At 38.2% G+C, this 26971-nt stretch overlaps 1 protein-coding gene across 4 annotated transcripts; it reads right to left on the bottom strand.

The window, feature by feature from the left end:
- Window positions 1-119: 119 nt before the first annotated feature.
- Window positions 120-26234, bottom strand: LOC110630714. Of its 4 annotated transcripts, none has more exons than XM_021778264.2 (9): window positions 25959-26233; window positions 20659-23619; window positions 20495-20575; window positions 18601-18756; window positions 18189-18352; window positions 6124-6271; window positions 5926-6048; window positions 619-706; window positions 120-477 (listed from the first exon to the last, which is right to left on the bottom strand). In XM_021778264.2, exons 2-9 carry the CDS (start codon window positions 23380-23382, stop codon window positions 284-286), a joined length of 3678 nt encoding a protein of 1225 aa, XP_021633956.1. In that variant the 5' UTR covers window positions 23383-23619; window positions 25959-26233; the 3' UTR covers window positions 120-283. The 4 variants fall into 4 exon arrangements, with proteins under 4 accessions (XP_021633956.1, XP_021633955.1, XP_021633957.1 ...); XM_021778263.2 differs by having other exon boundaries at window positions 20659-23639; XM_021778265.2 differs by having other exon boundaries at window positions 18601-18753; window positions 20659-23639; window positions 25959-26232.
- Window positions 26235-26971: the final 737 nt, after the last annotated feature.

The raw sequence follows: 26971 nt of genomic DNA on the forward strand, positions 1-26971 counted from the left end.
AATAATAATAATAATAACAACTCATTTATTTAGAAGCAATAAGGCTACTTTTTATATAGGCATCAAAAACCCCCTAGTACAATACATACAACTCAGGAAAAAAAAAAACAACTATAACGGGAAACAAAACACCCAAAATGGTTTTGAATTTCTTCAATAACAAAACGCCATTACAATTGAAAACAATAGATCTAGCATAATGACACAAAAATAATTCAGTTCTATAATTCCTTCTTAAACATAAGCAATCCAAACACAATGGACTGGCAGTGTTGCATCACATTTACTTTGATGTTTTGTTGCTGTGTCCTTTAGTTTGGCCAGCAGCTGTTGACATTACTCGCAATCGACCAGCAATTTCAGTGAAGGATGGCCTGACTGCAGGATTAGGGGCCCAACACTGCTCCATCAGTCTTTTCCATTCAGGATCACAGAAGCTTGGAATGCTCGGCCTCAATGTGTTATTTACAATTCCTCCTGGACAATCAGGAAAGCATTTACCAACTTATATGCATTTATTTCGGTACCAGGGTTTCATTTTTCAGTAAGCAAACAAAACCAGAATCATGTCAAAATCATGGGGATACGGGCAGAGAAGACGAGAGAAGAGTATCACACCTATGATAGCGCCATAGTGCATGTTGGCATATGGCTCCTCACCGGTGAGGATCTCCCACAAGACAATTCCAAATGAGAAAACGTCTACCTGAGCATTAATATAGATATCAGTTCCTAAAACTTGAGGGATAAATCTCACAGGCTACAAGTCAGGGAAAAGGGCGGTCATGAATCTATATCAACCAAAAAGTCGAGTTTCGTATTATAGAAAGATAATATTTATTATCTATTACAGTAGAAATTATAATATATTTATATATCAGAGACATATCTAGAAAAGAAAGGAAATTAAGCCTATGATCATGCAATCCCATCCCTGAGATTAACTATCATATCTATCAATATTTACTTCCTATATTAACATATTTACTTTCTATAACCTATAACACTCTCCCTCAAATTGAAGTATAGATGTTAATCATGTATAACTTGTTACATACATAATCAACTCGAGTCCCATTTAGAGTTTTAGTGAAGATACCTCCTAATTGTTCTCCGGTTCGATATGTCGTGTTGAAATTATCTTTTGTTGGACCTTCTTACAAACAAAATGACAGTCAATCTTAATGTGTTTAGTCCTCTCATGAAATACAAAATTGGAGGTAATGTGGATAGCTACTTGATTATCACACCACAACTTAGTAGGCACTGAATTTGTAAATCCAACTTCTTCCAACAGTTGATCCACCCACAAGACTTCACATATGGCTTGTGTCATGGCTCGATATTTAGATTCAGCACTAGAACGAGAGACCACATTTTGCTTCTTACTTTTCCATGAGACTAAGTTATCTCCCACAAAAATACAATATCCAATGGTTGACCTCCTATCAGCCTTCGAGCTTGCCCAATCAGTATCAGAAAAACATTCAATATTTGAGTGTCCATGATTACCATAGAAGAGGTCTCATCCTAAGACCCCTTTCAAGTAGCAAAAAATCTATCTCTGAGCATCCCACTGAGCAACAGTAGGAGAGGACATAAACTAACTTACCACACTCATTGAATATGCAATATTAGGACGAATCACCGTCAAATAATTCAACTTACCAACTAATCGTAGAAGAAGACATAAATTGACTTACCACACTAACTGAATATGCAATAACAAGACGAGTCACCGTCAAATACTTCAGCTTACCAACTAATCTTCTATACATTTCAGAATCTGCAAATGCCTCGCTATCTTTTGTGATAAGTTGAAGATTAGGGGTCATTGGTGCACTACAAGGCTTAGCACCCAATTTTTCTGTTTCTGCTAACAAATCAAGAACATATTTTCTTTAAGATAAGAAAATGTCTTTCTTACACCACATAACTTCGATGCCCAAAAAATATTTCAAGGAGCCCAAATCCTTTGCATGAAACTGTACTTTGAGAAATTATTTTAGGGATGTGCCAGCAACGTCACTTCCTGCGATAACAATATCATCCACATATACTACAAGCAAAATTACTCCATTATCAGAATTTCTATAAAACACTGACCGATCACGCTTACTCATCTTCATTCCAAACTGTTGGACCACCTCACTAAACCTGGCAAACCATGCTCGAGGACTCTGTTTCAAGCCATAGAGGGATTTTCGAAGTCTACAAACCTTGCCTAACTCCACCTGAGCAACAAAACAGGCGGTTGCCCAATATAAACCTCCTCCTGAAGGTCACCATAGAGAAAAGCATTTTTAATATCTAGTTGATGCAAAGGCCAATCATGTGTAGCTGCCAAGGAAATAAATAATCCAACAAATGCAAGCCTGGCAACTGGAGATAGTGTATCAAAATAGTCAACTCCATAAGTTTGAGCATAACCTTTGGCCACTAAACAGGCCTTGAGGCGAGCAACAGATCAATCAGGGTTTACTTTCACTGCAAACACCCATTTACACCCAATAGCCCGCTTTCCTGAGGGCAAGGACATCAACTCTCAAGTACCATTAGTTTCTAGAGCCATCATTTCTTCTTCCATTGCAGCTCGCCAACTAGGATGGAAAAGGCTCAATAACAGTTTTTGGGACTGAATAGAATCTAAAGAAGTGGCAAAATAATAAGAAGATAATAATTGACCATAAGAGACAAAAGATGAAATAGAATGACTGCAAGTACGTTTCCTTTTGCGAAAAGCAATGGGCAAATCCAAATTAGATGGTGAAGGATCGGTGGGAGCAGGGTCTATCGACAAAAAAGCTGGTAGCAGAGCAGAGTCAAAGTCCTCTAAGCATTTAGAATAAACATGAAAAATAGGAGGGCGACCTGGCACATGAGCAGAAGGTGCAGGACGCGTCTGAAAAGACTGAGAGCGAACAGTGTATAATAAGAGGTCATCTTTCTCCCCTGGGTGTCATAAACAGATGATGGCGGAAAGAACGGAGTAGACTCAAAGAATGCTATATCAGCAGACACAAGATACCGATTAATATCAGAAATAAAAAAAAAACAACGATACCCTTTTTGAAGTCGAAAGTAGCCAAGAAAAACACATTTGAATGATTTGGGATCCAATTTAGTAACATGTGGACGAACATCATGAACAAAATAAGTACAACCAAAGATATGTGGCTCAAGAGGAAATAAAGATTTAATGGAAAACAAAATGTTATAAGGGATATTACCATGAAGAACAGAGGAGGGCATACGATTGATAAAAAACAAGCAGTGGATACAGCATCAACTCAAAAGCATTTAGGTACTGACATTCGGAATAAGAGGGCTCTGGCTACTTCAAGAATATGTCGATTTTTCCTTTCGACAACGTCATTCTATGAAGGAGTGTCAATAAAGGAAGACTGATGAAAAATCCCTTTTTATAACAAACAAGATTAAAATTCTCCAAAAAAATACTCTTTAGCATTATCACTACGCAATATTCGAATGGAAATATTGAATTGAGTTTGGATTTCAGCATAAAAGGCAAAAAAGATAGAGAATAATTCTGAACGACTCTTCATTAAAAATAACCAAGCAGTATAAGAGAAATCATCAATAAAAGTAACAAAGTACTTAAAGCCAGATTTAGACACAATAGGATAAGGACTTCAAGCATCTGAATGTACTAACTCAAAAGGGGGCGAAACTTGTTTATTGATTCGAGACACTGTGGGTAAATAGTGATATTTGGCAAATTGACAAGACTCACAATCTAAAACAGACAGAGTGAAACTGTGGACATAACTTCTTCAAAGCCGAGAGAGAAGGATGCCCCAAACGACAATGAAAATCAAAAGGCATTAAACTCGTGGAACATGCAAGAGATCTAGGTAGCTGCCGATCTAAGACGTAAAGACCCTCTGACTCACGCTCTCTACCAATAATCTATTTTGTCGAAAGACCCTGAAAAACACAATGATCAAGAAAGAATGGAACATAATAATTCAATGCACGAGTGAGTTTACTAACGAGAACTTAGAAAGACATAACACAGAGGATACAGAAAGAGAAGGGGTTAAGTTGACATATCTAAAACCCAAGATAGAAGATTTAGTGCCATCAGCAAGAGTAACATAAGAAGACGATGCATGAGAATTAAGATTGGACAAAAGGGTAGAATTACCTGATATATGATCGGTAGCACTAGAATTAATAACCAATTTGGAGGATGAAAACACAAGACATGCAGATTGCAGTGATAGGAGTTAGAGGATTTCAGAGATGTCTGATATTGGGTGAATTGTGCATACTCATCTGCAGATATCAAAATTCCCTGATCAAAAGAGGCCTCAACTGCCATACGCTCCATTTGTGAGCGCTGATTATTCTGAAGTTTCAGGTATGCCTTCTTAGTGTGTCCAAGTTCACAACAATGATAACAAATGATTCTAACAGAGTCAGAAGTAGGAACTGATTTCCCGGGACGCTAAGATCCTCTACCACCATTAAAACCTCCCCTGTGCTCACCTCTATTATTCTGTCTGCCATTGTCATTGCGACTAACAAGAGCACTAGTGGTGGGTGAAGGAACTGGAGATTCTGTATGCAACACCCTAGTAAAAACATCATGTAACGATCACATTTTAGAGTCAAAGAGAATCTGAGATTTAATTGTCTCAAACTCTGAAGGGAGACTTGCAAGGAAGCTCATAACAACCATTTGCTCTCGTTGAGCTTGTTGAGTTTTCACATCTCTACTAAAAGGCACCAAGACATTAAGTTCCTCGTACACTCTTTTAAAATCCATGAAATAGAAGGTCAGAGTTCTATCATCTTTCTCAGCTCGATAAAACGCCTTACACACATCATAAATACGAGAAATATTCCCTTTGCTAGAATATAAAAACTCCAAATACTCCATTAATTTTTTAACAAATTCACAGTAATTAATAAGACTAATTACCTCACTATAAATAGAATTTCAAATCTGCAAAAGTAATCGAGCATCATCACGTATCCAATCTCTCCTAGTTTTATCAATTGGAGGATCCTTTGTAAGATGATCGTACATTCCAATACTTCATAAATAAATATGGATAGTCTTACTCCAATCCAAAAAATTGTATCCATTTAATTTATGTTTCGTAATTTTAGTCATCACAGGAATCACCTCAACTAGAGTGTTTTTAACTTCAGCCATGAGAACAACCAACTCAAAGCAATAGCAACAAAAGAAACACAGAATCAGAAAACAGGACGCGAAAAATACTCGGACGTTAACAGTATCCGAATGTGAACAGTACCAAAAACACCTCCATCCAAACGGCAAACGAACCACAGATCTGACGAGGGAGCTGCAAGGCAACTTCGATGAGGGTGACTAGAGCAGCGATGGACAGGACCTCCACGCGCCGGTGAGTGGGACGGCGTCAGAACCTTGTCATGGCGCGTGAAGCTCACTCACCGGCTAGACACTCGTCGACTATTCAGGGCAGCTTTGCCGGCACTCCGGCGTCCTTACTAGATGGGTGGTGAGAGACAAATGTTACCTTATATGAGTAAACTAAAAGAACAGGAGTCCTAAGTCTAAAAAAAAAAAAAAAAAAAATTATGTACATACTCTAATACCATGTAGAAACATAATATTTGTTATCTATTATGATAGAGATTACAACATATTTATACATGAGAGACCGTATCTAGAAAAGGAAAGAAAATCAAGCATATGATCATGCAATTCCTAAAATTAAGCAACTAACATATCTATCAATATTTACATCCTATATTAACATATTTACCTCCTATAACCTATAACACATATCTTCATTAAGATTATATACGCAGGATAAAATTTCTAAAACTTAAACTGCTTAGCAATTTTAATTTACTGGAGCCTCTTGTGCAACTGTGAAAATTTAATATCAAGACAGACACCTTCACCTTTTCTGAGACCTTATTGCTGTTGCCATTTAGCAGTTCTGGTGCCATCCATGGTAGAGTTCCCCGCACACCTCCAGAAACCAAGGTATTTCGTTTTATTTTTGACAGGCCAAAATCACCAACCTGGACATCCATTGAATGGTTTACAAAACTGCCAGATATTTAATGAGATTTTCTCTTGATCCTATCAGAAATTACCTTGCAGATTGGCCGCTGGGGATCTTTCAAGTTCACAAGCAAGTTATCACATTTCAAATCAAAATGCACAATATTCTTTGAGTGCAAATATTCCATTCCAAATGCAGCATCCATAGCTATTAGTAGCCGCTTTCGACGATCTAGATACCTGCAAGTTACAATTGGAATAGATAAGCAACAAAAAAGCAGGGAATCAACTGTCTCCAGATGAAATTGCAAACTAGCAAGCCCACTGAAAAAATTATGAAATCCACAATTCTTTCGCTGATGCACTTCAGATTCTTGGTTGATTTTCTGTAACAAAACGTCCAATGCAGCCAAAATTATCCGAGTAGAATAAATTTTAGGTCTAGTCTCAAAAGAAAAGTCAAACTTTTGCTCTTTTTTCAATTTGACCAAACCTTTTAATTTTAACAATTTTAGCTCAATTTGAAATTGGTTTCAGTTTTACCCTACAGATAAAAATTAAAAAATAACATATAATTACTAATTGAAATAAATAATAATAATAAATTTTCCTTTTCTCCCTCAATCCAGCTCCCTCCCCCCTTCCTAGAAAAAGAAGAAACAAAAAATCCTCTTTTCTTTCTTTCCTTCTTCCCCATGGAAATCAGACATGCTACGGATATGACTCATTTGCCTTGAATAATTGATGCTTAATGTTTGACCATAGTTTCCTAGAATGCAGAATAACTGACTCTTCCTAGATTGCAGCACCATAGTGCTGTGGCAAATGAAATACAGGATATGTAAAAATAGGCTTAGTTGACACTCTAATTTGATTAGCAGTATGCAAATTTTATTTATGTAGCATATTCATATTCAGTGTAAATTATAATTATGTAGCCTATTCATATTCAGTTTTATTTAACATATTATACTTGTAAAAAAAATGAAAATTAATATGATATTTTTTAACATAATATAATTCGAAAAAAGCCATTTTACTATTATTATCAAATAATATAATTTTAAATAATTTAAAAATGTCATTAATAATTAATAATATTCACATTTCCTATAACTCTCACCCATCTACCGATAAATTACTCAATATCATTTATGGTATACTACTACGATCAGTGTCTCACCTAACACACTAACATAGGAAAAAAGCAAAAGCCTGTGATGTTCTGAGATCTAGAGAATAAGGTTTATAGTACGTGTGTGTAAACTTCCATTTTACTATTATTATCAAATAATATAATTTTAAATAATTTAAAAATGTCATTAATAATTAATAATATTCACATTTCCTATAACTCTCACCCATCTACCGATAAATTACTCAATATCATTTATGGTATACTACTACGATCAGTGTCTCACCTAACACACTAACATAGGAAAAAAGCAAAAGCCTGTGATGTTCTGAGATCCAGAAAATAAGGTTTACAGTACGTGTATGTAAACTTGTCCTGGGTGGTGGATGTCTCCCCCTTTATCCTTTTTCCCTTTGTCCACTATAGATGCCTAACAACCTCTCTGCTACAATATCGCCTGTCTCTGTCAAGCAAGTCCGTACGTACAAATGGCGTCAGACGTCCCCTCCATGTCAGGCGGCTATTTAATTCCACCAGGCGCGCATGTGGACAGGGCTGCAAGGTGACTGGGCCTGCTGTTTCTCACATCACGTTATTGGGCCGAGCTCATGGTTGGGGATACTTGGGCTTGTGAGTGACCCGACCTGCTTTCTGAGGCTATGTCTGGGCCAAAGGGATCGGTCTGGCCCATCAGCGAAGTTTCGTGAGTTTTGGGCCGGTACTGCCTTCGTGGGCTTGGCCCCCTTCTTAGACGCGTGAAGCCCGGCGGTCATCAGCTTGCTTTAGAAGGTGGTCGTCCTCAACCTTCACATTTGATTAATGGCTTTCGGGACGCGCTTTGTGATTCTGGTCTTATTGAATTCCCCATGACGGGATATCCTTTTACATGGGAGCATGGAAGAAATAGTGATGGCTGGGTGGAATCTAGGTTGGACCGTGTTTTTACTAATGCTCAGTGGCGTACCAGGTTTTCTAATTCTACTGCTGAAGTGTTGGGTTTCTCTACTTCGGACCATCTGCCTATTCTTCTTGCTGTCAGATGCTTTGTGGATCAACGCCATGCTCATCGTTTCCGGTTTGAGAGTACGTGGCTCCGTGAGGCAGGGTGTCGGACCTTAATTTCGGATATTTGGCAACTTTCTCCAGATATGGACGTTGAGGGTAAGCTTGTGGCCTGTCGTACTACTTTGAAATCGTGGGGCATGAATCTTAGACTTCTGCATAAAGCTGAGATGGACAAGAGTCTTGCTATTATGACCCGTTTACGCGGCTCTCGGCTACAGGTGCATATGGATGAGTTTTTACTAGCCAAATCCCGTTTCTTTCATCTTTTAAATCTCCGTGAGATCTTTTGGAAGCAACGTGCTAAGCAATTTTGGCTTAAAGAGGGTGATGCTAATACTCGGTTTTTCCACAATGCTGCTTCTGCTCGGAAAAGGAAAAATACAATTGTTAAATTGCTGGATGATTCGAACGTATGGCATGATAAGAATTCAGGTCTGGAGGAGGTGATGTCTGGATATTTTATGTCTCTCTTTACTTCTCATGATTGTAATTCTGAACCAGTTTTGCAGTGTGTTCCATTATTAGTGTCACATGATCATAATGCATCTCTTTTAGCTCCTTACAATTGTGACGAGGTAAAATCTGCAGCTTTTTCTATGAAAATTGATAAATCTCCTGGGTTAGATGGTTTCAATCCTGGTTTTTTCCAGCATTATTGGGATATTATTGGTGAGGATGTGTCTCGTTTTTGTATTGATTGCTTGCATTCAGGGTCTCTCCCGCCGAAGTTGAATGAGACTGCTTTAGTTTTGATACCTAAGAAGTGTGTCCCTGAGCGAATGAGTGATTTGCGTCCTATTGCCCTCTGTAACGTGGTTTATAAGATCATGACTAAGATGATAGTTAACCGGCTTAAGTCCATCTTGCCGTCTATTGTCTCCGAAAGCCAGAGCGCTTTTATTTCTGGGCGCAGCATTCAGGATAATATAATCTTAGCTTTTGAGGCTATGCATGGATTTAATATGTTTCATCGAAAGAAAGAGTTATCTGGGGCCCTTAAAATGGACATCAGCAAAGCCTATGATAGACTAGAGTGGGATTTCATTCGTGACATGCTCATCCGCATGGGGTTTGCGCAACGATGGGTTACTTTGGTGTTTTCTTGTATCTCTACTGTTCGTTATTGGATTCTGCATGATGGCAGGGAAATCGGCCCTATCTTACCAACGAGGGGACTGAGGCAAGGAGATCCCTTGTCGCCTTATTTATTCATTCTTTGTGCTGAGGGGCTATCCCGCCTTTTACAAGACAGTATAAACCGTGGCAGTCTTCATGGGTTCAGGATATCACGGGGTGGCCCGTAGATCTCCCACCTTTTTTTCGCGGATGACAGCTTGATTTTCTTCAGAGCAAATGTTCAAGAGGCGTTGGAGCTCAAGCGTATTCTTCGCATCTATGAGAACACATATGGACAATTGGTTGACTTTCAAAAATCATCTCTTTCTTTCAGCAAGTATACTCATGTGGCTCTTCGCGATTCTATCTGTTCAGTGCTCCAGATTGAGGAGAAGCCGAATTTGGGTAATTATTTGGGACTCCCTTCTCATGTTGGTAGTAACAAGAGGGAAGTGTTCAGTTTTGTTAAGGATCGTTTGTGGAAGCGGCTGAATTCATGGAAGCATCGTGCGCTGTCCCAAGCAGGTAAGGAGGTCCTCTTGAAAACAGTCCTCCAAGCTTTGCCAAACTATGTTATGAGTTTGTTTTTACTGCCTCGGACTTTATGTGCTGATTTGCAGCGTATGATGACTCGATATTGGTGGAGTAAGGGTGCTGATCAAAATCGCGGTATTCATTGGCTGGGTTGGCATAGAATAGCGAAGCACAGACTGGATGGCGGGTTAGGTTTTAAATCGCTCCATGATTTTAACTTAGCCATGCTTGGTAAGCAGGGTTGGAACATTATTAACAGGCCTCATTCTTTAGTGGCCCGCGTTCTTAAGGCTCGTTATTTTCCAACAACATCTTTTTTTGAAGCATCTTTGGGCCAAAATCCTAGCTTTTTGTGGCGTAGTATATGGGCGACTCAGAGTCTGGTTAAAGCTGGTGCTTATTGGAGAATTGGGAATGGCAGGTCAGTTTCTATTTGGACTCACCCTTGGTTGAAAGAGGCGCCCGACTTATTGGTTTCTACACCCCCTCCTCCAAACTGTACTCTTTCTGTTGTTGCAGATCTTATGATCGGCCATAGATGGAATGAGAGTTTAATAGCTCAGTTGTTCAATGATAGAGATAGGAGTTGTATTTTGAACATCCCTCTAAGTCTTTCTTCGCACCCAGATGCGTGGTGCTGGAAGTTTGCGTCCAAGGGTCACTATTCTGTTAAGAGTGCTTACAGATTTCTGGTTGCTGGGTTTCGACATAGGGAAGGTAGTGAGATATGGAGTCATTTTTGGAAGACGAAGGTGCCTCCTAAAGTGCTTAATTTCTGCTGGCGTGCTTTAGTTAATGTAGTTCCTTGCCTCTCTTTACTTCAGTCCAGGAGAGTTCCGGTTGATTCGATGTGTCCGTTGTGTCATGAGGCTCCTGAGACTATCCTACATATTCTTGTTCAGTGTCCTTTTGCCCGCAGTTGCTGGTTGAGTTCGCCTTTGGGTTGGCCTGCATTCTCCACTGCCTCTCTTAGGGAGTGGTTCTCTTTAGCCTTCCTTACTGCTTCTGCGGAGAATGCTTCCCTTATTCTAATGATATGTTGGGCTTTGTGGCATAACAGAAATAATGTTGTTTGGAAAGCTCAGGGTCGAACTGCGAGTGGTGTGTTCTTCATGGCACTGAATTTTTTGCAGCAATGGAGGGGGGCCTGTTCTGATTCTACCAGCTGCACCAATATTGTGTTGGCTTTGACTGTTTGGTCTCTTCCACCGCAGGATTGGATTAAAGTTAATATTGACGCCTCTTTAAACTCGCAACGAAGTTCGCTAGGCTTCGGCTGTGTAGTCCGAGATGCTAATGGTAGATTTATAGCGGCTAAAGTAGGCTGTTTTTGCAGTCAGATGGAGGTTAAGTGTGCTGAGGCAGTGGCTTTTCGAGAGGCATTGAGCTGGATTAAAGAGTGCGGATGGGATCGAGTTCTTTTCAAATCGGATGCTCAGGTTCTTATTGTGTCCATTAACAATGCTTCATTAGATGATTTATCACCTTTTGGTCTTTTGGTTCAAGATTGTAAATTGCTTATATCTAGTTATGAGGAAGCAAGATGTGTTTTTATTCACAGGTCTGCGAATGATGTCGCTCATGTTCTAGCAACATCGGCTCATTCTGAGTCAGGTCAAGGAGTTTGGGTTCATGTCCCTCCTCCTCATATAGTTTCCTTGATCGCTTTGAATTAATAATATTTCTTTCATTTTCAAAGAAAAAAAAAAGAAATCACTATAAAATATATTTAAATTTTTAATTTACTTTTAAATTTTTTAATGTCTTATTCATTTATTTTATAATAATAAATTTTTTTTAACAATTATAAATAAAGATTTTCCCAAATAACTATTCAATTTTAGCTATGAAAAAGTAATATCATAATTTTGATTTTGGTAATAGAAAAGTCATTGTTCTCCATTTTGAAATTTGTTATAAAGAAAATTTTCCAAATCTTAGTTAAAATTTTCCAATTTTTTGGAAAATTGGCGCATGTAAACATAAAACTTTATTTTCTATTTTTTTTAAAAACACTTTTTTACAAAAATATCCTAGTTTTTCACAAATGAATAGGCCCCAAGTCTCCCAACCAAAAGAGTATTGCTTCTTCTCTGTGCCACTCTTTTCTCCTGCACACATCTTGCTTCCTATCCTTCTACTCCTTCAAGTGTCCTACGAACTGGAACGTGTAAACAGATTGCAGTACTCAAGGGAGTAAATATGTGTTTGAATCGATATTAGAAATATGTGGCCAAAAGTGGAGAGACTTCCCAAGTGCCCAAGGTTTAAAATCTTTGAAGTTAGGAGAGTTTCATGGAATCTATAGGGGAATATATGCTCAGCCAGATGGGATTGCACAGCAAAGTAGCGTTATCAAGATGAGAGGCGACAGGGTACCCTATCGCCTTAGGTGAGAGGCGAGGTGAGGCGAGGTGAGGCGACACCTTTTTTAAAATGACGACAAAACCAAAATTTTATTATATATTTTAAATATACATATATATATATAGATGAGAGGCGACAGGGTACCCTATCGCCTTAGGCGAGAGGCGAGGCGACGCCTTTTTTAAAATGACGACAAAACCAAAATTTTATTATATATTTTAAATATACATATATATATATATATATAAAAAGGCGTCTCGCCTAAGGCGATATATATAAATATATATATATATATATATAAACACTTCAATGAACACCCATATTTAAAGGAAAAATTATATGTTCAAATGAAATATATATATTATTTGCAAGAGAAATTTTATTTAAAAAAAAAAGGAAAAGAAAAAGAGGATTTGTTGTTGTGCCAAGTCCAGTAAAGAAAGAAGAGAGGATGAGAAAGAGAAGGAAAAAAGGAGAAGTGAGAAAATTTTAAAAAAGAAGACATGTTGCTATGCAGGTACAGTAGGGAGAGAGGAGAGGAGAAAGAAGAAGAAGAAAAAGAGAGAAAGAGAGCTAGGAAGAGAGACATACATGATTGATGGTATTTGGAGCAAAAAAGAATAAGAAATTTGCATTTTAGTTACTGCAGAAGTGTTATCTGTTGTTATCTGCTGTTTGAAAGAGATGGAGAGGAACTAGAATTTCCCTTTTATTGTTTAAAAGCATTTTTCCTTAAAGAAAAAAAAAAGGCTTGCTCCAGTGAGGTGTCGCCTCTAGCACCTCTCGCTGTCAAGGGCCTAGAATTTTGGGATATTAAAATGTAATTTTTCCAACATTGTAATTTCTGAAAAGCAATGTTGGGAAAAATCAGCATGAAATAGTAGTATCAAAAGGGCTGAATCTTGGTAATTCTTTTTTATTTATTTATTAATGGGTGTCACATCATACATATTAATGTCTCCTCCTACTATAGTTCTACAGTTCTATGTGTTCTTAAGACTCTTTAAGTGGAGTGACTAGTTGGCCACCACTGGGCTCAACTGGCCATCGTAGGCTTGTTGAGTTCCTAGACAGTGTCTCTACTCCTTGTAGATCATTCCCTATCTACAAGTTGTGAGAGATTGATGATATTTCATTAAATATTTGTGGCTTATCCCTATTTTTATAAGAATAGGACAGGATGTCTAACCTAAATGTTCCCTTGTGCAGGTGTATGTCTACATTTATTGGCTGGCTTGACTTGAAAGGAATTCAAACCAAGTGTTGCACGGTCCACAGTAGGTGTTAAAATATGGGCCCGTGACATTTGGTATTAGAGCAAGAAAGATTTAGAAGTAATATAAAGGAATGACAGAAAAGAAACTTACAAGTGGATGCTCTAGAAAAAAGGGTTGAAGAGTTGTTGGATTGGGTAAATGAGTGTCCGACCCAAGAAGGGATGTCCCTTGCTTTTGAGCAACGAGATAAGCACATTGAGGCATTAGAAAGGAAGAATGCGGACTTGGAAGAGAAAAATGAATATCTTCTGGCTATGGTAGCCAGACTCTTTGAAAGTGAGGGTGTGCCAAAAGAGCCTGAGGCCACCCAATATCCTATTAAAAGAAATGGGGGTGAGGATGTGACAAGAGAACTTGAGGCCATTCAAAATTCTGCTAAGAGGAGTAGGGATAAGAATGTGCCAAGAGAGCTTGAGGTCATCCATGATCCTGCCAAGAAGAGTAGAGGTGAGAGTGTGCCAATAGAGAATGAGGCCACCCAAAATCCTAGTGAGCGGTTTCGGGGAAAGGGTAGGCCATCATAGCTTGAGGCCTCCCAACACCAGAAACGTTCTCTTGATGCTCAATTGGGTAACTTGGAAAGCAGAGTTGTTGAACTAGAGACAGTGGCCTCTATGTGGGAGAGATCATGAAAAAATTTGCGTCTTTTACGACTTCCCATGATAATCTTGCAGAAACTGTTATACGTAAGGGAATTCCTAGCACTAATACTGAATATAAAGAATATGGACGAGGATAAGTTTTATAACTTTATGAAAGAGTTGAAACTTGGGCTTAAAATGAGTTGATGATGCAGCAAGTGAAGAAAGTCAACGCAGCTATAGCCGCTGTAGAAAGCTTGGATAACTTCATTGGCAATGAGTTCAGGAGGAAGTTTAGCTCCTCAATCGACCAATGTAGCCGCTCAAATAAGTGGACCAAGGCATTAAGTGGGGAAGTGGACCAAAGTGATCGGCGTGCCAATGGGGCAAACACATACCAGTCAAGTAATGTTCGAAAAAGTCAGAACATTGAGGGAACACGGAGTGTCTCAAATAACACTTCAGTGGTCTACCGAATTAGTGATCCAACGTAATTCGGTAAGGTGTTTCTTATGTAACGGATCACACCGTTTTGTAGAGTGTCCTCATAAAAAGGCTTTAAATGTCTTGAGGGCAATCCAAGGAGATGAGGACTATACAGAAAAAGGGAAATCTAATGCCGAAATCGAAGATCTACACAAGTTAGGCACGTTGCGCTGCATGGAAATCACAGAAAAGCAAGATATGGAGCTTACTGTGGAGAAAGGGTTGATGTACCTAAATATATGGATTAATAAAGAAGAAATAGAGGCCTTGGTGGATACCGGAGCTATTGACAACTTCATGGCAGATACCTTAGCAACAAGGTTGAAGTTGATGGTGTAGAAAAATGTTGGGAAGGTGAAGGCGGTCAACTCCAAGGCTTTGGACATGGTGGGAGTGGTGTTCGGCGTATCTTGCCAGCTAGGCTTGTGGAAGGGAATAATGGATTTCACAGTTGTTGAATCCCACATCGGTTGTGGAAAGGAGTAATGTGCCCCTTATATGAGCCATAGGCAATCCTCCCCCTAGAGCTAGCTTTTGAGGTGAGTTAGGCCTGGGCCCAAATTTAACATGGCATCAGAGCCTCCCCATCCGATGTTGGGCGCCCCATAAATGTGCCACGCACCAGTAAAAATTCTGGACGTGAGGGGATGTGTTGAATCCCACATCGATTGTGGAAAGGGGTAATGTGTTATGTGCCCCTTATATGGGCTATAGGCACTCCTCCCTCTTGAGCTAGCTTTTGAGGTGAGTTAGGCCTGGGCCCAAATTTAACATGGTATCAGAGCCTTCCCATCCGATGTTAGGCGCCCCATAAATGTGCCACGCACCAGTAAAAATTATGGGCGTGAGGGGGTGTGTTGAATCCCACATCGATTGTGGAAAGGGGTAATGTGCCCCTTATATGGGCTATATGCACTCCTCCCTCTTGAGCTAGCTTTTGAGGTGAGTTAGGCCTGGCCCAAATTTAACATGGTATCAGAGCCTCCCATCCGATGTTGGGCGCCCCATAAATGTGCCACGCACCAGTAAAAATTCTGGGCGTGAGGGCGGTGTGTTGAATCCCACATCGGTTGTGGAAAGGGGTAATGTGTCCCTTATATGAGCCATAGGCAATCCTCCCCCTAGAGCTAGCTTTTGAGGTGAGTTAGGCCTGGGCCCAAATTTAACAATAGTAATTCTCCTCAATGACTTTAAGGTGGTAATTAAAATACAATTTCTTTGAGCTGCACGAGTGATTCTTATTTCTGTCGCAAATTGTCTTGTGATGTTAGGGGAGGAAACATGTTGTATTCCCACAAGGAGTCCAAGAGTCTGAAGTGAGATTGTCTAAAGTGTCGTCTACAAAATAATAACTTCCAAAGTTGTCTGCGGAGTACTAACAGGAATTAGTGAATGGATAAGTTAGTTGTTATCTATTTATTGTTATGATTTACCTCTGAGAACCACTTGATAGTAGAATTTGAATTAGGAATTGTATGCTTTATTTCTATTTCTTTGTTTGGCATTAAAAGTGGTTTCCTTTCTTTCCAGTGTTAGGAAGTAAATGCAATGAACTAGTTGAATAACTAATAAAATGTTATTACTTACTTTTTGTTTTTGTATAGTTTGGTTGCTAGTTGTTTGAATATAACCTTGCTATTACTGAGTTTCTTTTGAGCTTAGTGCAGACTAATCATTTCAACATCTTATGCAGCATGAGAGTTTGTGATAATGTGTTAAGGCTAGGGAAATAGAGGCAGAAGAGTGAAAGAGAACCCAAACTTGGAGAGATGGAAGGAGGAAATACATGAAGGAGGTGGCGAGGACAAGCTCGGAGTCGCGGGGTTGGTGCAACAACCTGCCCATAGGTGCTTACCAGCTGTCAAGAGAGATGTTGCAGAATCATCAATCACCGAGAAGGAGGCAACAACAGCGCCAGCAAAAGAATTCACAACCTTAGTGAGTTAGTATCGAAGATTGAATACCAACCTCCAGTCACTTTTTGCAGAAGACTGAAGTTGCAGAAACCCAATCAACGAGTCAAATTTCGACAAGAACAAAACTTTCGAAATCAAATAGTATGTTAAACAACAACCACGGTGCCAAGAATCATCCTTATAGAACTCTATCAAAGTGGGAGAGCAGAGTCAAATATTCGAGCGAAGATTAAAGCCTTTGTCACACTCGGTCGACGAGAATGTCGACTGTTTAAGTGGAGGAGTGTCAAGGGCCTAGAGTTTTGGATACTAAAATGTAATTTTTCCAATATTGTAATTTCTGAAAAGCAATGTTGGGGAAAATTAGTATAAAATAGTAGTATCAAAAAGGCTGCAATAAATCTTTGTAATTTTTATTTATTTATTTATTAAAAGGTGTCATCTCAGACATATTCATGTCTCTTCCTACCACAATTCTGTGTGTTTTTAAGGCTATTTAGGGGAGAGTGACTAGTTGACCATCAGTGAGGATAGACCCAACTGGCCATCGTAGGCTTGTAGGCTTGTAGGCTTGTTGAGTCCCTAGATAGTGTCTCAACTCCTTGTAAATCATTCCCTATCTACAAATTGTGAGAGGATCTTTGCTATAATTGTGTAATGACTGTTTTGCTCTGAAATAAAATAAATAGCCCATTCATTAAATTTGGGTATTAAATTGCATATGCTAGTGTTGCTATGATTATTAGTTGATGATATTTGATTAAATATTTGTGGCTTATCCCATTTTTATGAGACTAAGACGGGAGGTCCTAAACCAAATGTTCTATTGTGCAGGTGTACGCCTAAATTTATTGGCTGACTTGGCTTGAAAAGAGTTCAAACTAAGTACTGCACAGTCCTCGACAGGTGTTAAAATCTCCTCAACAATTGTTAAAATCTGGGGCTCGTGACACCTAGCGCCTTTGTGGACTCAGCCGTCGCCTTTGTGCTGGCGCCTGGCCTTAGTCAGGCGAGGCCTCTCGCCTTTTATCGCCTTTAACACTGCAGCAGAGGCAAATTATTGGCAAACAATCTCAGATTACTTGATTGATTATGTTGTAAGCTGGAATAGCAATTCCCTTGGGCTCCCCGGCATGGGCCTAATTTTGAGGTCAAGCATTGCAAAGGATCATTGAAATGAGGATAAATATATTCGCATCCCTCCTCTATTCCGCTGGCTCAACAGGTGGTCCAGAACCAATTCAAGGCCAGAGAAATGACTGCACAAAGATTTGTGTGGAAAGTGTTGAACAGGTATGAAGGCTGGCTAGTGGTTCAGGTGAATCTGCTTAGACTAAGCATTGTCCATCAGAAAGGAGAGTAGGCGTGAACGCCAAAACCAGCTGCAGGTTTCCCAGGGGTGGAGGGGAAGAGAGCTGTGGGAATAGAAAGGGGAAGGGTGAGGGACGAGGGTGTGAACCAATCAAGGAATTCTTTTTTCCCAATTAGTAGTGAAGTACTTTTTTTTTTAATATTCAATTTTGATTGGTTCGATAAAATTGAATCTAATTTCTCAAATCAAGTTAACATTACCAAAAATAAAAGGTTTGCTCAAAATTGGAGAGAGAGACAGAAAGGAATATTTTAACATGAGAAGATACCCAACTGAAATTCAAGAACTATGTAATAACTCAGCATTACCTGTCCTTCTTAAGTAAAACATGCCTAAGAGAACCATCAACCATGTATTCGGTCACAGTAGCCAAAGCCCCTCCAGGACCATCTTGCACCACACCATAAAATGCTACCACATTTGGATGATGAAGCTTAGAAAGGATTTCAGCTTCCTTCCAAAACTCTAATGTCTGAGAATTAAAAATCGAAAATAGATTACTTGATTAAACATCAAGACGTGAGAGAGCAAGGTAAAATGGATATTGATCTTGAACAACATACAACAACTGAAGCCAAAGAAGAATGATAATAGTTTCTCCTGGTTGGCTTTTTACCAATAATGGATTATGTATGACAAAATTATTGATATTTAGCTAAGTAGAGCAGTTCTTTTTAGGAGTAAAACGTGAAAGTATCTTTAGATTTGAGCAATAGGTACCAATCTCTCTTCTTCTGATGAGCGACCAGTGAAGCATATCTTCTTTAGCCTCTTGATGGCAACATCTGATCCCCTCCATTTTCCATAGTACACAGTCCCAAAAGTACCAGAACCCAGTTCTCTCAGCTCTTCAAGATCTTCATTTTTAATGACCTGCTATGCATAACAAATAAAAGATATGAGCAGACACATTGCTTTCGTTAAAAGCAAGCTAAATTACGCTCAAATTGCCAGATTCAAAGGCCAAAAGCAAGTAGAAAGATTAATGCAAACTTATTTATATGCAAGTTCTGCATGTGCATCAGTGTATCACAGAAGCCCAATTCTGTCATTTAATTAGCTTGCGGGTATGTCAAAATATGAAATGGCTGATTTGGGAAGAAATTGCGTGAAATGGAAGATAGTAACAGGCAAGCAGATATAAAGTTTAAGGAAGTACCATAAAAGCTCAATCTATTGAATACCAAAGGAGTTTATGTGATGCAGCATGAAATAAGCAAATGCTGTTAAAACAGAGGCAAGTAAGATTTTTTCTTTTCCAAAAGTCATTCCCATATTGATCCTTCAGGTAAACAAGTAGACAAACCTCCTTATGCAAATATATAGACACGATTCATAACTAGTTTACAAATGAAATTCAGAAGACAAATTGCCACAGGATAACGAGAGAAAAATAAATTTAGTAATGCTAGAGGACAAACAAAAACAAAAGCAGCAATAAAGAGAATGCCCACTTCTATACTAGTAAGCAACCAGATTGTCCTGGGATAAACAGAAGGAAATTACTCACAAAAACATTAGTAATGCCAATATACCGACAAAACTTTCCAATCAAGCTTTCATGAACCATAAATGCTTCCTTCCTTTCTTTCTTTCCAACAAGTGATTGGTTTACAGATAGAAAAACCTAGTATTCCTTGCTTTCACCTCTCCCTTCAAATTTGCATTCTACTCATCTTCTAAAATACCAGATACTCAGAAAACAGGATGAGCTGCAACAATTTATTAGGGAAGGGCAAAGCTAACCAGCTGTTGTGAGCTTAGAAGGGAGGAGGGAACTTGGCCAGGTTTTTCTAGGGAAGATTTACTTTTCTATCATAGGGCATAAGTTTTGTTGCAATTTTCATCTGCTGAATCTAATCATTCCCAAAATATTTTCAAAGCTAAAATTGATGTCTTTTCAAATGTTCCAAATCATTGTTGAAGAGACCATTGTACTTTATTCAGCAGCTAATAACTCAGAAAGTTATATTCGATACCTACTGGATGCAACACAGATAATATATAACACAAGTATTTGAGTTGGAATTGAAGAGGCATCAACATGATGCAAATACTTAGCCTGACATGAACAATTACTTCAGCTGTTATCTAACTAAATAAGTAATTAAACTACTCACTTGAAACTGATTTAAAAATATTATTCATTTGAAACTCATATAAAAAAAGAAAGAAGAAAAGGACTGATAATATGAAATAAAATGAAACCCACAGCTGAACATACACATATCAGTCTCATGATTTTTTTTTAAAAAAATAAGGTAACTGTCCATTTGGCAAAACCACAATGCTGATAAAATCAAGGGCTTCTTCATTCTATCAGTGTTTGCAGGTTGAATTTCAAAAACAGAATCTGCAGATAAATGACTCAGGAGGAAATTATTGACTCTCAAACTTCAGGAAATAAAGATGACTCAGGAAGGGCAGTTCACTTTCTCAATTGAATCAACTGTCAACTTCCTTCAAATAGCTCAGTAAAATTTGAAACTTCAATGAATTAACATTTTAACCACACCAAAAATGGTTTCACACAAACATTAGACTGAGAAAAAGAAAGGGGGGACGGATGGTTTTCTATGAAGGAAAGGACAACTAATATATGCAGGAAGCATACCTGAAAGGTATTGATGTCAAAATCTACCAGAGATGGATCAAAAGGAGGTAGGCCACCAGTCCTAGCTTCCAACCCTGCATCCTACAAGCATCAACGTAAAGTGAAATTCAATTACTATGCGAGGAAATGAGTTTTTCAAATCAACTTATCATAAAGAGTATTACCTTGTAGCATGAATCTGGTGACTTTAGGTTCTCCATCATAGCATCAAATTGCACACTTTCACTGTTTTTCACTATAGAATGAAGAAAATCTGAAAGCAAAGGAGAGTCAGCTCCTGCTGTTCCTGGTAAATCTTCCTTTATGTCTTCACCAAAAATGATTTGGGAATACTGATGGTCTATTGACATTCCATCAGTTGTCAAAGGTGTATGATGATTAGATTTCTGATCTCCTTCTTCAGCTTTTGAAATGGAAGATAGAGTACCAAGACGATCCTGGTTGGCAAGAGAAGCATCTTTTTGAACAAAACCTTCCTGTGCCAACTTCTGAAAATATGACCAGTGCTTGGGCTCATGATTTTCCATGTTCACACTCACCCCAGATCCATCTTTGTGAATTGGTTTAACACCAGATGAATTGTCAGCAGGCATTCCCCTGGTGAATATTTCGGAAAGGAAATCACGAGGGAATCTGTCATTAATATCTATACTGATGTCTGCCTGCTTTGCAGCTGGAACACCAACAGGGGCAATCCCTTTGGCAACATCTTTAGTTGAGCTGTCTGTCCCCAAAGATGGCCGAGAATATTCAAGATTGTTATTACTAGCAAAATCTTTGCCAGTGGTCTCAACTCGTTTAGGCTCTGAAAGATTAGATGCAGGATCCTTATGAGGCACGGCAGCAGTTACCTGGCGCACAGCAAGATATCCAGATCCAGCTTCTCCCATTTCCTCAAGGCGTTTCTTATTCTTGCTTGTGGTGTAATCTTTATCATAGTTAGCCTTAAGAGCACCATTCTTGTCAAGCACATCTTCAGAATCAGAAACATTTTTATTCATCTGAGGCACTGCATCAGCAAACTCCGTGATGGTTTGAGTGCCTGCATATGATGGTCTTGAAGTTGATGTGGAATGCTCCGAATGTGGAGCAAGCTCACTGTGATGCAACTTTTCAACAGATTCTGCAATGGAAGTAAGCAACTGAGAACCAAGAGAGTCATCAGACTTTGATAACCTATTTAGCAACTCTGCTTGCTCCCGTGGTATCCTTTCTGAATAATAAACTCTCTGAGGGGGCACTGATGGTTCAAGGTAACTTAAGTCAATCAAATTGGAAGCAGAATCATCATATACCGGGTCAAATGTACCATCAGATGGGGAACTTTGAGCAGCTTCACTAGACTTGCGAACCTGGAGTGAATTCACAGCATCAACAGAAGAAGAGACCTTGTCAGGTTCCTGGTACCTTCCCTCGTTTTTGGGGGGCAGAGAATGAATATGTCCATGAGGTGGAACTCCAGAGGATGCTTCTTCAACTGGAACAGGGTAAACTTTTTCTATAGGACGAGTTTTTTCAGGTTCACTCTCTTGCTGAACTGAACCATCAGGCTTTGGCTTCTCCTCCTTCACCAATATCTGTGAATTACCTGGACGTTCTTCATTAAAACCTCCTAGTTGATTAATAACCCCATGAAGGGGCACTGAATGAGGAGTTTCTTCAGGAGGAGCATAACTGGAAGAATTGCGACGATTGTGCAGCAGGGACTGCTGAGTTTCTCTGTGATCCATCAACTGGCCATGATAAAACGGCGGGTGGGTTTCATAGGCATTGGAGAAACTTTGATCAATTTGCTGTGCGGTCAATGGCGAAGTACTGAACCCAACAGAGCCAGTTGCAACTCTACTCGTCTCCCTGTCAATATTTAGTCTATCTAACTCATCTAAATTATTTGCTGAAGAGCTGGGCAAACCATGCAGGATTGAGTTTTTTCTGGATCCCACGTCCATGCCATTAACAGCAACTACATACTGAATCTCAGAATCACCTTCCACACTACCCAAGCCAAACTGAACATCATCTAAATCACTCATGGAGAATAAGAACATCCTAAGCTTTCGTGATCCTTCTCTATCTTCAACTTCATTCCATTCCTCCATCATATTAAGCAGATCCTCCTCAGATGAAACAGAAACCAAGGCATCAAGATCCTCTCCAGGAAGTTGATATTTTATCACATGTGCTTGATCATAAATTGATAAAATTTTCTGCTTAAGCTCCAGCCATGATATGTCCCTAGTTATACGTATAATGCGTGTGTCACCTCCAACATACCTGAGCCTTCCATCACTAGGACGAGGTAAGATTTTCCCACCAAAGCTGCAGAGAACTTTCATCTTTCCAGATAAGCTGTCAGAGGCTCCTGAGGAATTATAACCATGCATAGCTCCTCGACTTCCATAACCCGATGAAGTTCGTGGTACTGACTGAACTGACCCATAGTTGCTTCTCTCATCACGCAAAGCTGAGCTTGTTCTTTCAAATTCTTTTGGACCTTTCTCTGCCATTGTGAGCATTGATATATCTGACTCACTTTCAGACCCTGTATGACTAATGCCTAACACGCCTTTTAGTTCCATATATCCCGTTGCATAATTTGGATCTCCCACAGCATTTGGTATGAGAGGCTTCTTATGATTAACTCTGTCACGCATAAATTCAAAAGCAAACTCCTCACCTGTTTGTATGGAATAATTAAGTACAGGTTTAACCTCTGATATATTTTGGTCAGGAAGTCCCATATTATTATTTCTGCTGCTTCTAGGGTCTAGCATAAATGCTTGTGATGCAGGTGGGAATCCCTCATGTCCAGATTCCCTGGAACTATATTGAAATTGTTTATGTATATCTGAATGTTCCATTGCAATATTGTTCAGGTTTCTCTCCATTTAAATTGCCTTGATTGGGATTAACCCCAATGCAATGAAGAGTAAATGAAACATGCATTTGAACAGCCCATCAAATGCATACCAAGTTACAAACTTTGCCCGTAGGCTAGCTCAATAACCATAATGAGATGCAGAAAATATGATTTTGCCCAAAAATACTGAAACAAGGAAGAATCTTATGTCACTTTCCAGGTCCAAATCCGCTTTAAGACATCTTCAATAGCTTCAACAGCAACTCTAAATATGGTAAGGTGTGACTGACATCAGAACTCAAAGAAGTCAAGAATCTATAAAGCATAATATTGCGCAGGTATGACAATACTCATGAAAGTTCTATAAGAATACAAAACTACTAAGAGTGAGAAAAACCATTAAGTAAATCAAAGAAACATTACAGTTACTTGGATCATCAAATACTGAAAAAATTTAAATGATTCATCTAAAAGCACAAGTCTTCAGAGATATCTCAAGTATTTGCTACAATACCTATTTAAGCAATAATAAAGAGGTTGCAAACTACACATCAAGACCCAAAATCAAGGAGCACCCACCAAAATACCACCTAATAGAGCTGGACGCATAGAGCTGGACGCCAGCAGGTTAAGCAACAATCCGACATATCATCATTTACTTTGACCAGAAAACTAGATGGTGGAATCATGATTAATTATTAGAAATCTAAGCAACTTTGCTTTTCTGAATATCCTCTCTATGCATATAACCAAAAATTGAACCTGATTTAGTTCATTTTTTTAGTAAATCAATTTTTCAGTTAATATTTTTAAGAAATTTCGGTTTTTCGATCTGGTTCAGTTAGTTCTGTAAAAAAAGACCAAACTTTCCTACCTTCCAATGCTAGACCATCTATATATACATGCAGCTTATACACATATATATATCACACATAGCATGTTCCTTTCCTTTCCACATCAAACCTCCCCCCCTTCTGTTCCTCCTCCTCTTGCTCTGTTTTTTATTTCCGGTTTGGTCAGTTCTGTCAAAAAAGACAGACCAAAATTTCCTACCTTTCAATACTATCTCAACCTCTTGAAAATGCAATCTCCCCTCCACACCTAGCATGCCTACTTTCCTTTTCACTCCTTTTCACTTAGACAGCCTCCTCCTTTTTCTCCCCCACCTCCTCCCCCCCACGTGTTTCAAAATCTTGGTCCCTCACTGCTTCTTCATCCCTTGCTGTCTCTCGCCACTGCTCCTCTCAATCTTCACAAGTGACCACTTGAAAGCTCAAGCCACATCTAAGTTCATACCTAAAGATGCCGAAATCGAAGCAGTTGGCAGACAACCTAGATTGATATCTTTCTGAGTTCTAATGGATTCAATCATGCATTTATGATTTATATGTCTTCTTGCTCTTGTTCTGGTGGCATTGTTGGCTTGTCGTTGTTCCTATTTGGTTGAGTCTGCTTTATTATTTAGCTATTTGCAACTGCATGTGTTTGTGTTGATTCTTCTCAATTTAATTTCTTAGTTTTGTTCTATCTTTGTCAAGTTTTTGCATTGTTGACTATGAATTACATTTCATTTGTTTCCCTGAGATGAGATAGTTCATGGGTTCTGATGTTGAATTTCATACTGTAATTCTGATTTCTGGATGAGACCTTGAGTTTTTGTGTTTTATATTCAGAATAAGTTATAGAATTTTGCTTGATTAATGAAATGAGAAGAAAACCAATGGACCAAACTGAACAACATTTCCCTTTAATTCAGTTCAGTGTCTCATAAAATGCATTTTCATTTTTCAGTTTTTCAATTTTGATTTTTAGTCAAACCTATGGACTGTACACTAGAGAGAGAGAGAGAGAGAGAGACTATTGCAAAATCTATGAGTCATTACAATACCAAAATTGGACAATTTATGACAATAAGAACTATGTCCCTTCAGAACCATAAACTACATGTTATAGTTGGACAATTGATGTTCCTTCTTCACTGAACTCTAGCATTCAAGAAAAGGACGATAACCAGAGAAAAACTATAAATTTTGAGTGCTTTTACATCATAAAATTTGGTGCAGACTATTCTATTTTATGGCTTAGAAAGAGAAACAAGGGTACAAAGTTAAGAAAGCAAATCCAAAAAATTAGTTTATGAAACTTATTTTTTAGATCATTCTACCTATCTATTACTGCTAATTATTAGTGTTCAGACATTTTAGGCATGTTATGACGCTTAAGTCAGAGTTTGATATATGCTGAAATTTTAATCTCTATGATTACGATCACAAACATATAAAAGAAACAAATTTCCACAATTTGTTTCCTAGCAAAGAATCACCTATAATTCAAAAATCGATCAAAAAGTAAGCAAAAGAGTTGCATATACCTATACATAAACGTGTTTTTTTTTTCCCAAAGATAAAGAGTACCTATACATATTCGTAGACTGGCCAGAACTTTACACAAAAAAAAATAAATTAATAAAAAAACACATATACACACACATGACTCCTAAAACGAAACTATTAATCAGAAAAATACAGTACATCCCACAGATCAATTGCTAATCAACAACAATAACCACAGCAAGAGAAATAACAAAAAATAAATAATACGTACCTGAAATAAAGACAAAGGCTAAGTAGCGAAGCAAGCATGAATTTTGGGTTCAAGAAGGATTGCGAGAACCACCGAAAGCAATTACAGAATATGAAAAATAGTAGCTGTTTAAGCTGAAATCATAGCAAGATAAACATGCCTCCCCATTTTGCATCCCAGTTTCTCTCATTTCCCTCAAAATCTACCTCTTTCATATTATGATTCCCGTTTTTAAACTCCTTTAGATGCGAATTTCAAAGTTTTTAGGAAAACATGAGTGACTTCTCCTGCTAATAAATTCTTCTGCTAAACTGTCCAGCGACAAGAAACTATTTAAGTTACTAGATAGCCCCTACTGTACTTGCTCTATTTACTTGAATGCCACTGATGGTTCTGCGTTTGACTATTATTATTTAATATATATATATATAGAATATGAATATATTAATAAATTGTTATATTAAAAATTATATATTGTTAAAATGTATTTAAAAAAATAGTATTTTTTTTTCTAAAATTAAATGGTTGGAAGACGTGGAACCATGACATCTTGGGCAGTCACAGCCAATCATCAGTGGTCTCTGTAATGAAGGGTCCTGATTGGGCGGTTACATTTAACATGCCCAATATCTTGAATCCTTAACACAAATTAATTATTACATGAGACTCATGACCTTCTATATTAGTATAAAATTTCCAGACGTGTAATTTAATCAAAGCAGCTTTAAGCTTATCCCTACGGAATAATATATGGTATGCTCAATCTTCTCTTTTTTTTTTTTTTTCTAAAAATAATATATACGCTTTACTCCTCCACGAATTTTATTAATGTTGAATTTAGTTGTAAGGGGAATTGGATATGGAGCTATAATTGCAAAAAATACTTTTATTAAAGATGTGAATTAAATGTACTTAGTACATTTAATATATTTAGTTATGTTTTTATGAAATTCTGTTGCAGCATTCCAAATTTATCAAAAATCTTAATTTTTATGCCAATAATACATTTTATTATTGAAGTATTTTTTAATAAT

The sequence above is a fragment of the Manihot esculenta genome, chromosome 14, assembly GCF_001659605.2.
Source record: "Manihot esculenta cultivar AM560-2 chromosome 14, M.esculenta_v8, whole genome shotgun sequence".
NCBI classification, from domain to species: Eukaryota; Viridiplantae; Streptophyta; class Magnoliopsida; order Malpighiales; family Euphorbiaceae; genus Manihot; species Manihot esculenta.

Bases quoted from the DNA above. Each gene is read 5' to 3' on its own strand.
- LOC110630714 (XM_021778264.2), bottom strand. From the start codon at position 23,382: ATGGAGAGAAACCTGAACAATATTGCAATGGAACATTCAGATATACAT. The intron at 707-5,925 runs GTGAAGGTGTCT...ATTAATGCTCAG, and splicing joins GCAATAAGGTCTCAGAAAAG to GTAGACGTTTTCTCATTTGG. The intron at 478-618 runs GTGTGATACTCT...CTGATTGTCCAG, and splicing joins GCACTATGGCGCTATCATAG to GAGGAATTGTAAATAACACA.